Below are 12,062 nucleotides of genomic sequence, written 5' to 3' on the forward strand. Positions count from 1 at the left end.
GCATGAGGCCAGCAGGCCAGCAGGAAGCATTCTACCCACGTATCACACGTAGGAGGGAGAGAGAGCACACACTAGCTTCCAGTTTTACATGAAGATCAGCATGACTGAGAATTCAAACAAATTGTTATTTACTAAACCATTAGAAACATTTCTGTGGTGGTATTGTGTTCCCCGAAATATTGTGCACGCTAATAAACTTATCTGGGGTCAGAGAACAAAACAACCACAATATTAAACATAGAGGTTAGGCAGTGGTAGCACACGCCTTTAATCCTAGCATTCCAGAGGCAGAAATCCACCTGGATCTCTGTGTGTTCAAGGATACAGCCAAGCATGGTGACTCATGCCTTTAATCCCAAGAAGTGAGCCTTTAATCCCAGGAAGTGATGGCAGAAAGCAGAAAGGTATATAAGGCGTGAGGACCAGAAACTAGAAGCTTTTGGTTGGTTAAGCTTTTAGGCTTCTGAGAAGCAGTTCAGCTGAGACCCATTTGGATAAGGACTCAGAGGCTTTCAGTTTGAGAAAACAGGATCAGCTGAGGAACTGATGAGGTGAGGTGGCTGTGACTTGTTCTGCTTCTCTGATCTTCCAGCATTCACCCCAATACCTGACTACAGGTTTGGTTTTATTAATAAGAACTTTTAAGATTCGTGCTACACATACTTATTTATTTTTTGTAGCAGAAGAGATTTTGCTCTGATAGTCTTATAACTTTAAGGACTTGTGAGAAGGTGACAAAACTCTGAAAGCTTTTGACTTGCTGAGCTGAAAACTTACATGTTGATGATTTCAAAACAGCTGTTCTTAAAGCCTCCAAGAGATGTGACTGCGGGGATGGCTGATTGGACTAGCGACGCCAGAACTCCTTACAGTGTAGTCTTTGGATACTGAGGTTCAGTCCAAGCCTGTGTCTGCCAGCCTTGTATCATCTAATAAATATATCAAAGAACTAGTGTGTGGGGGGGGTCCTCTATTTCAAGCCACGAGAGCCATCATAGCAGGCACTGACGTGGTAAAGAATGTCCAAACCTCCCCAAAGGAGAGCCATTAAAGCATGTTCTTAATGCAGACATGCAGAACCCTTCCCCCCACAGCCACACAGGCTCACTTAGGACAGGGCAGATGGAAGACGGCAGCAAGGGAAGGCTGAGCCTGCATCTGTTGAGAACGGAGTTGAGAGATCAGTCAGAAGAAGCACTCGAAGTTAAAAGAAACTCCACAGAAAGAGGCTGTTTCGCCGAGAGTGTTGAGGTCAAACGCCCTGTTTGCCTTTAAGTTGGTGGTGTTCGTGCTTTAAAACAAAATGAATTTTCTGTCTAACCAGTACTGGAGGCTTTTTTTCTTAATTAAAAAAAATAAGCAAAGTAGTGTTTTTATAACTTAGTATTTGTTACCACGTGGAAGTACTTGGGTCTCTACTGGAGAACAAATGCAGTTAATAGCAGCAGCCTGAGCTCTGTTCTCTCCCTCCAGAACTGCGAGTCTCTAACTTGCAGTCTGACTGTCTGGAGGTGAAAGCTGTAAGAAGTGGTGGGGTTAAGTGATGGTGTAAGGCTGGAGCCACTTTCAGTGTGTTTCCTGCCTTGATGGGCTTGTGTGTGTGTGTGTGTGTGTGTGTGTGTGTGTGTGTGTGTGTGAGACAAGTTCTTCAAGTAACTATGTCTGGCCTTCAACTCTTGATCTCCATCTACCTCCTAAGTGCTGGGACTACAGACGTTCCCTACTGCCCAGCTTTATATATTTTGAATAAACAAAAAGCAATTTTAAACTTCTAAAATTTTCCTGGTAATTTTGGAACCCCTGAGCTTTTTGTTATAAATATTTACAGCTGTGGCCCCACCCAGTCCTTAAGATGGTGCCATCTACCTGTCCTTTCTTTGGTTCATTGTGTTGATTATTTTCCCCCTGTTGTTTTATTTGCAAATATATTGCTGCAGGTCTAATCCATAAGTATCCAGGATAATTAAAAATGTCTTGTTTGTGGTGTGGCCTTTTGTCTCATTCCCTTCTGAGAAGCAGTTCAGCTGAGAACCATTTGTAAACTGAGCTTTGTCCCCAACAGCAGTCTCTTAGTGAAATGTTGCATTGCCTGAGATTTGCTTTAACTTTATTATTCAGTGATCAAATTCATGTCCTCGTGCCTGATAGGCAAGGACTGTACCACTGATCTTCATCAAAGCCTAGCCTTTGGGCTTTCTTAAGCACATTCAAATAAACCAACAAAAATTACCATCACAAGATGAAATCAGGCCTGTATTTGTTACCTCAAGAAGACGGACTTAAAGTCTGGGAGTTCTATGGATGACTTTTGAGGTCTGTGGACCAGCCCTGGAAGTGTAGCAGTGTTGTGTTTGTGAGGATCTGTCATAAAGCAGAGGTCATTGAAAGCACCAGAGGACTGAGGGAAGCTGACCAAATGAAAGGCAGTGAACCCCCAATTAGGTTTGAGTCTGTAAAATCGTAAGGGGACTCGTGGATTCGATCAGAAGATGAACCTACGACCGACCCAGCTAATTAGAAAGAATACTAAATAAAGATTTCTTAGGAAACAAATAATGGACCTATGGGATTAATACCCCACCCCCACAAGAATTTCTGTGCACTAAACTCACAGCAGTCATAGCTCTGTCTCTGTCATGACTTGAGCAGCAAAGGCAGTCGGAGGTTAGGAACGCTGTGCTGGGCCAGCCCTCCAGTCAGTCCTCTCAAGCCACGGTGGCACTGCATCCAGAGCAGATTAACCCCTGGGCCCTTTGCTGACGGTGTGAGAGCTGCTGGGGATGTGAGCTGTTCAGTGTGGGTCCTTGAGGTGGCTTTCCGTGTTCATTGTTATTTGGCTTCATCCTCAAACCCCAGCATTCATGTGGAAAGAAATTTCTATTTTTATACTTTTATGTTATTTTTTCACCTTTAAAAAATCTTTGTGTTGCTTTTTTTGAGAGTATAATACATACATACAAAGTATTTGGGTTCCACTCACTCTTCCCTGATTCCCTCCAGGTTTACCCCCACACCCCCACACACACCTTCTCACAACTTCATGTCCTTTTCTTCTGTTTGTTCTATACCCCACCAAGTCAGACTTTTGCTGTCCTTATACTCGTGGATATGGGGCCCTCACTGGAGTGTGGCTGACCTACCAATTCTCCCATGTTGGAAACAAACAGTGAATAACCATAGCGTCACACAAAGGAACACACAGACAAAGCAGAGGTGGCTCGGCGGGGCAGCTCTTTTTGCAGAAAGGGTACAAGATGGCGGTCTCTTTTACCTCTGACATAGGTGGAGACTGCATTTCATCCCTCTGGTGCAAGGTTGACTTCAGTCTCATGCAGTTGGGTAATTTGTACAAAGGGGAACTGAAGCCGGAAATTTCTCTGGTCCTGCCTGGCCCCGTGGTCAGGATGAATCTCTCCCACCCACATCCCGTAGCCACTTGGTCCCAAGTAAACACACAGAGGCTTATATTATTTACAAACTGTATGGCCTATGGATCAGACTTATTAGCTAGCTTTTAGAACTTAACTCAACCCATTTCTATTATTCTGTATGTTGCCACGTGGGCATGGCATTACTGGTCTACTGGCATCTTGTTGCTCCTTGGGTGGCAGGTTGGCGTCTTTCCCAACTCTTTCTCTTTCCTGTATCTCTGCTTGGATTTCCCACCTGCCTTTAAGCTGCCTTGCCATAGGCCAAAGCAGCTTATTTATTAACCAATGGGAACAACATATGTTCACAGCACACAGAAAGACCTCACATCAGGGAAAAAAAGGTTCAGAAAATAAGAATCCTTATGTTAGGGAAGTTTCTTGTCTGTGTATCCTGCATTGGGCGTTAACAGCTTAGATGCAAGATTGTAAAACGTGGGTAGTGAACTTCTGCCCTCTGGGGTTCTCCCATTGTGCTGTAAGCCTGTATTTAAGGCCTCCTCCCTCCTTCAATAAACGGCATTCGGCATTTTAAAAAATAAATAAATAAAAATAAAAATATTAAAATGAAAATAGGAGTCCTTGTTATGCTGACTCCCTTTAATATTAAACAAATAAAAACCCTGTTTCTCACACTTCTCCCTCTTTATCACCCCCTACCCTGTATTTCTGTCTCCACTCCATGCTAGAATATTGACTGGCTTGATCTTGTGGGCAGCCATAGCTGCTGTGAATCCATGAGTACTGTGGCACCGTCATATCCAAAAGACACCGTTTCACTCCGGTCCTTCCCACTGTCTTGGCTCTTACAGTCATTCTGTTCATCTACAAAACTGGCCCCTGAGCTGTGGCCAGAGAAGTGTGACATTGAGACCCCTCTTGTGTCTGAGCGTTCCAAACTGACTAATTCTCTGGTGAGATCTGGTAGCTGCACTAGTCTATGGCATAGAGATAGGAATTTAGAGGATAGTCTAATGTCCGTTTAGTAAAATGATAGTAGTAGTTTCACCTTGAGGCTGACAAGCTTTCACAACCATGGTTCTTGCGCAGATTTACAGCACCAGGTATATGTTTCCTCCTCTGGAGTAGTCCTAAATCCAATCCGAAATTGGTTGGCTAATCCCCTAACATGGTTATATTGTAAGAGGGAATGTTTATACCATTAACATAAATAAGATTTAAATCTAAGCAAATTATTGAATTCCTAAATTCCTTTCCTTAAAAATTCTTTATTGATTTAGTTATAAACTGGGCTCTTACACCTGGGGTCATAGTCTTTGATTCTTTCAGTAGAGAATCAGATCTTTGGTAAGTGGTGGTGGTGGTGGTGGTGGTGGTGGTGGTGGTGGTCCCTTCTAAGCACTTAGTACATGAGTATCCAGTTTATGTTCACAGGAACTCTGGGAGACAGGTGTACTCCTCATCCTCATGTCATGATGAGGACATTGAACTGAGCTGAAGCACTGACTCAGACTGCACAGGAGCCCTGGAGTGGGCTGCCATCCCTAGTCACCTGGCTCCCGAGGACAGTGACAGTGACGGGAGGCTTTACGTCATGGATAAAGCACATATAGTCTGGGAGGCTTTACGGCGCAGTCATTTTAAATCTCCTTATGCGGGACAGTGGGGGCGTAAATGAGACAGCTAAGGAGGAGGGGCGACTCTGAAACCAAAGCACTGAAGGCTCACCTCAGATTACATTGGAGTGCTCAGAAATGCATCATTAGTTGACGTCTTTCTCCTTAGTAAAGTATCCCAAAGTTTAAGGCTCCCATTCTTTGTATGGCTTTAGAGCCTAGTGATTGTGCAACTCTGTTCATGTCCTGGGGTTCCCAAAAGGGATGGAGTGCATGGGAGACGCTGCTATACTCCCTCTGACAGAGACACCTTTAGCTTCCCTTCTCCCTCACACGTGCCCTTTCCGCTTACAGAAGGTCCCCGCACACTTGAAGGCTCTTCTGGGGCACAGTAAAGTTGTGTCTACTGCTCTTGTTTACCAGCCCTTTGGGTTTGTGGAGACTGTATTGTTCTGCACCTGATTATACACAACAAAGGTCATTCTAGGTTAGGTTTTCTGGGGCGGGGCGGGGGGGGGTGGTGGTCAGAAATCACCACGGAACTTTTTGAAAAGAAGATTGCCAAGTCCCACCTCAAATTTGCCAGATCTCTCTCAGGTTTTGCCTGTGAATTTACATGTTCAACAAGCCCCAATTCTTCCAAAACATCGAGGTCGGTGTATAAAAAGCACCCTTTAAGAGACTGCAGGAAGTGAAATCATTCCTCAGGCATCGTGAGGGCCACCTGACAGATTCAACCCCTGCTCATTAAGGAAGCTGTGGCTAACAGGGACAATAATGTTCGTGTAGAAATAACTATAATACAACGTGAAAATAAAGAAGTTCCTTAATTGTGGAAACAGCTACTTCCAGAAAGCAGAAGTCAGAGCTATTCTAGACGGTTTTGTGTTTTGTTTAATGCATAGAATATATTATTATATCATTTTCTTTACTGTTTGTGTCATTAGAATGCTCAGACTTTATTTTCTGAGACAAGGTCTCATGTAGTCCAGGCTGGTCTTAAACTTCTGGTCCACTGCCTCCACCCACCCAGCGTAGGATTCCAGCTGTGCACACCACACCTGGCACATCATCAGATGATTGTCATTCAGCATACATAAAGGTCTCTGGTTTGTTTCTCTTTCCTTCACTGGCTCCCTGGGATAATTTATAGAATTTACATAATGTATTAAGACAAAATAAAAACTGTAAATATTTTTAAAGCTTACTGCATCTAAAATGGGGAAAGTTTTGCCCTCCATAGATTTTTCAGCCCTCTAGGAACTTTTGTGTGAATTTTCTGCTGGGGATTGTCAACTTAAATGGCACAGAACCACAGACATGGAGAGCTGAATATGGATCTCCTCTTGTTCAGCTGCCTTCTCAGTGTTGGTGTGGGTAGAGCTCTCTTCTCAGATCTGTGTGACACACTCAAATTTTTCTGTTAAAAACAAAAATCACTGTCCGTACTACCACATGCTTAGTTTATGGCTTACCAGTGAGTAATGCTCTTAAAAATAAGTAAAGAGGTATGAATGGGAAAGGAAAAACAATGTCATCCATCCGTTAGCCCCATGATGTATTAGGTCGTACAGGAAGCTAAGTCTAGACAGATCAAGTGTACCAGTCCACACACTGCCAAGTTCAAGAAAACAGATTCTAGATCATTAGTGACTTGTGACTTTTATTATCAAGTGGCATGCAAATTTGCTACCACCGTTAAGTATTTTTCTTTGAGACAGTTATTGAACTTGCTGTGTAGCTGAGGGTTACCTTGAACCACTGATCCCTCTGCCTCCCAGGTTGCTGGAATTATAGTTGTGCATCACCATGCTCAGTTTATCAATATTGAGAATCAAAACTCAGAACTTTATGTATGCTAGGTGAGCACTCTACCAACTGAGCTACATTTTCAGGTCCCAGGAGTCGAATACTTGCTGCATCCAGAGATAATGCAACACAGGTCAGATCCTGGGTAGATAGCATGTGTCTCCGGATGAATCAGGCATTTCCGTAGAAGCCATTGTAGCCAGTACAAGGGAAGGAAGGGCACTAACACATTTCCTGTGCTGGATTCTTGTATTTTGTTTTGTTAGTTTGGTTCCTTCCTTCCTTCCTTCCTTCCTTCCTTCCTTCCTTCCTTCCTCCCTCCCTCCCTCCCTCCCTCCCTCCCCCCCCTCTTTCTCTCTCTCTCTCTTAACTTTTTCATTTTTGTTTGTGTTTTTTGTTTGTTTGTTTGTTTGTTTGAGACAGGGTCTCACTGTGTAGGTTTGGATGTTCTGGAACTCACTGCTTGGCCTGAAACTAACAGAGATGTGCCTGCCTCTGTCTCCTGAAGGCATGGGCTTTACTACACCCAGCTTAGTTTGGTTTCTTGAGGTAAATTCTCACTATGTAGACTGGGCTAGCCTAGAACTTGTTGTGTAGACCAGACTGACCTCAAACTCATAGACATCTTTCTCTACCTCCCGAATGCTGGGATTAAAACCGTGTACCACCCTATGCAGCCCCTGTGCTGATACATATTATACTTTATTGTATTACATCATGTCATCCAGTTCAATCTTCAGCAAACTTTCAAAATAATTGCAATATCTGTGACATAGGTATGGAAACTGGGTCAGAGAAAGCAGCTCACCCAAGCTCTTACTCAGCAGAACCCAGATCTGCACCCATGTCTGTGACTGCAAAGCCCTCTCTTTCATGAGAATTCTAACACTGGACTCTGTTCTGAGAGGAAAATGAGAAGGAGCTACATTTGTTCCACCTGGATACTAAAGGATCAATATGGGTTAGAAGAAAGGCCAAGCAGTGCTAAGGATCCATAAGGTGTAGAGTGCACCCTGAGACCGAGCTCCCGGAGGGTCATGGCTGGCCCTCATGTCTAGACACAATGACACCTGAGGGGCTAAGACAAGAAGTGTGTGTTAAAAAATCAACAAAACCCAGTAACTAGTTGGCTGTTATAAGAAAGAGGCAAAGAGGGTCATATGAACAAAAGCTGACTGAACAGATCACCGACAGTGTGTTGGGACACAGTCCAAGGATGGAGCCGTGCAGGGGACTTCTGAGAGCTTGTGAGAAAACTCCAAGACAACAAGCCAAGCGTCTTGGACCTCAGTTCCTGCAAAGACAGAATTGTTCTTGGAATATACTTTCATGCTCCTCCCAGGTGTAGCAGATAGGATTGAGTTGACTGCGGCTGTTGTTATTCAACTGCCTCTATGGAAAAAGCTGTTCGTGCCACGCGTGGCTTGTCCTTATGATTGAACACCTTACTCTTGGTGATTCTTCTTAACCCTCAGAGTATAAATTGTCTGGTGCTCTGAATAAAGTTGGCTTTTGCATGAGACTTCAATTTAAGGCCCAGCTCTTGCAGGTTCATGCCACCAACTAGAGCCATAACCAACAGTGCAGAACTAATGGATTTACCCGAACACAAGTTGCAGCTCCTTGTAGACATGAAGTGTTCACTTACCATGCTCTGAACTAACCTTAATTCCCAATGAGTGCCTCATAGGTAGCATGTGTGGTAACTGCTGTTTGCTGAGTAGTTAAAGCTGTGCCTTAATAGTCTTGATACCTAATTAATTTGTTTAAACAAAAACAGACTAAAATCTTACATCTCAGACACGAGGGGAGGCTAGAAAATATGACTGACTTCTTGTTTTTAAGTTTTATCAAAAACCATTCACTTTTGTTATCTGAAAGAAAAAAATTAACTTCAGAAAAGCTAAAGAGCCCAAGTGTTTACTTGGCGGCCATTCATAACTTTTCAGAATGTAATCAGGCAACAGGGAGAGTAGGTATATTGTTTACTTGGTGGCCATTTGTAAACCTTCAGAATGTGTGAGCAGACACTGGGGAGAGTAGTCATATGGTTTACCAAAGTTATTTTCCAGTGAATGTTCTGAAAACACTTTTTAAATTTTCTGTTTATATAAAACAAATTTAACTTAAAAATCAAATAATAAACACGATATGGAAGGTGCTAGTAGTGTGCCCAGAACTCCATAAATAAGTAAATAAACCAATAACTTATGGTATTGAAGTATCTCATTCTTTAAAGATTTATGGTTTCCAGAGCTGGAGAGCTGGCTCAGCTGTTAGAGTGTGTGCTGCTCTTGCAGATGACCTGAGTCTGACTCCCAGCACTCACACTGGGCGGCTCACAACTGCGTGTAAGTCCAGCTCCAGGGGAGCACCTGCACACACATGAACACAACCACACACACATACACAAATCAAAAATAATAAAAATAAATATTAAAAAAAAGTTTTCTAGAACCTAATGTACCACCAATAGAAAAAGAAAAAAATAGTAGTCAAGGAAAAAAGGCAGATGACTACTGGTTTGCATATGATGCTATATGAAATACAATAGTTCAATATTGTATAGTATTATGTTGTCAATATTGTATCACCCAAGTCGTTATTATATATGATACCCGGTTTGACTTTTTTTCTTAGTTCATTAATGGTTCTAATTAACAAAAATTAAATGATTGCTTTTTGGCTGATTGGTGATTGTTCTTGTTAGTTGTTTGTTTTTTGAGTAAGGGTCTCATTCTTTAGCCTAAGCGGATCTGGACCTCACAGTGCAGCCCATGCTGGTTTTGAACTCTCAGTACTCCTGAGTTCTGATGTGAAGGCATGTGCTGTTACACTTTATACTATGATGCTTGGAGTGATTTCCTGTGGAGTGGCTGAACGGGTTCATTCATGTACGCTCATAGACTTACTCATCCTGTGGTGTTAACACTCCCAACCTCCTCTCCCTGTTCTCCTGCACAGAAACATCACTGATGTAGTCACTGTGCTCTTCTGAACTTATTCCTGCTGTGAAACTGCAGCTTTGTTCTCTGAATGACAGCTCCCTGAACCCCACAGGAACCCCACCTCTGGCCACCCCCATTCCCCTTCCACTTCTATGAGCTCAGCCTTTTCTGGTCTGCATGTAAATGAGACTATGCAGTGACTTCTTCCTGGCTTATTCCTTATCACATGATGTCCTTAAGGTTCACCCAACTGTTTTTATATTTTAGTACTGTACAGTCTGTCCCAGATGTCAAGTACTTTGCACTTGGAATTTTATCCATGTTACTTTTGTAAAAATGTGCTTTATTTGAAACATTTAAATTTAGGAGGAAAATGTGGATCTGAGTTTTTCCTCCTTGATACTTTGGCTTTAAAATAAATGATAGTTTTAAGAACTGACTTGTTTGAACTTCAGTATCGAGTATGTTTTATTATAGTATAAAACATTTAAATAGCGGAGTGTGGTGTTGCAGGCCTGTAATCTGAGCACTTGGAAGTGATGGTAAGAGTATCAGGACCAACCTTGACTACTGATGCCTTGTCTAGGAAAGCAGTATGACGTAGAGAGCTGGAAGGAAGACTTGGTAAAGTCTGCCATCATGAAAACTGAGTGTGGCAGCCCCGAAACTCATTTTCCCGCCAGCCTGGCCTATTGATGAGCCTCAGGTTCCGTAAGGGACCCGGCCTCAGAAAGTAAGGTTGACAATGACCGAGGAAAGATATCTGACATTGACCTTTGGCCTCTGTAGGCAATGTACACATACGTGTGTGTGTGTGTGTGTGTGTGTGTGTGTGTGTGTACCTGCACACATGCATACATATTGTTAATCCCACAGGAGAAAGACCACTGAATCAAATCATGCCCAAATTAACTAAAGCAAGTAATTAACTAAAGTGGGCTTTTTTTTTTTTTTATTCCTATACACAGGCTGTCTCCCCTTAAAGGTAGGGTTCAAGAGATGAGCATTGGACATGGATGAGATAAGGGTTTTCATAATTCGGAAATAGGGGGTTTCCAAATGAGAGATTTGGCAGACAAATATGTAGGGTTACAGAAGTAGAACATAAACATAACAAGTTGGTCATAACAACCTCCTGAAGCAAAGAAATGGTTGCGGGATGGTCATAACAAGGTGGTCATAACACCAGGTGGTCATTATAACCTTTTGAAACAAAGGCATGGTTGCTGTTTCCTGAACCAGGCAGTGTAGAACCACTTGTAGTTCAGGTTATAGATGGGGTACAGCCCAATCTTTGAGAAACAGATTTAATCATAAACAAGGATGAATATAGTTTTTCTTTACTATAAGATGGCTTCTAAGCCTAAGATGGAAGCACTCTGGTTTATCAGTACATCCGCATGAACATGTCCATACAGCACACATTCATATACACACTAAATAAATAAGGAAAGCAAAATCTTTAAAGGTCATTTTAAGTTGAAAATTCTGGGTGCTGGAGAGATGGCTCAGAGGTTAAAAGAGAGCACTGGCTGCTCTTCCAGAGGTCCTGAGTTCAATTCCCAGCAACCACATGGTGGCTCACAACCATGTGTAATGAGATCTGGTGCCTTCTTCTGGTGTGCAAGCATGCTTCCAGACAGAATGCTATATGTAATAAATAAATTATTATTATATACCAGTGTGAACTTTCAAAGCTTGACCCAATAAAAATGAAAATTAAAATTTGTATTTCATTTTCAGTCTGTTCATGTGTGACCTGCAGAATTAATGAATATTTTTCTTACTATTTAGGAAGTACCAGAGGGGCACCAGGGTCCGGCTGCGACTCCTGGATCTTGAGCTAACATCAAGGTTCCTGGGTGCGACCACAGATACAACCATACTAGAGGCTGATGCAGTTCTCTTAGGACTCCAAGAGAGCAGAGACTCCAAATCAAGAGAGGAACAGCTCAACAAGTAAATGAGTTCTGCTTGGTTCAGTCAAAACAGGCTCTGTTTTGAGCCCAGATAACTGTCAAGAATGCAATTAGGAAACTGTGAATAAGTGATTGAATAAAGTTGTAATAAATGAACACTCATCATAGCTCTTCCCTGTTCGTTATTTTTGGCTGCACCCCCCTTTTTTCTACCCATTTTTGTTGGATTGGGTTACACAAGCAAGCCTAAGATTCTGTAATGCAGTCAGTGCTTTGAATACTGTCTGGACAGATAGGTTGTTTCTAACCAACAGTCAACAAGCAATACAAAATGCCTTGCCTTGGTGTGGAAAGTGGACAGTAAATAAGAAAAATGTGTTA

The 12,062-nt window shown here is 42.5% G+C and overlaps 1 protein-coding gene across 1 annotated transcript in view; it reads left to right on the forward strand.

The window, feature by feature from the left end:
- Mrps28 (mitochondrial ribosomal protein S28) overlaps positions 1-11,843 on the forward strand; it is a 120,978-nt gene extending 109,135 nt beyond the window's left edge. The window contains exon 3 of the mRNA XM_036177701.1: positions 11,557-11,843. Within this exon, the coding sequence (XP_036033594.1) occupies positions 11,557-11,725 (169 nt within the window). The 3' untranslated portion in view covers positions 11,726-11,843. The remainder of the gene's footprint in view (positions 1-11,556) is intronic.
- The last annotated feature ends 219 nt before the right edge of the window (positions 11,844-12,062 follow it).

The sequence above is a fragment of the Onychomys torridus genome, chromosome 2 (assembly GCF_903995425.1).
Source record: "Onychomys torridus chromosome 2, mOncTor1.1, whole genome shotgun sequence".
NCBI classification, from domain to species: domain Eukaryota; kingdom Metazoa; phylum Chordata; class Mammalia; order Rodentia; family Cricetidae; genus Onychomys; species Onychomys torridus.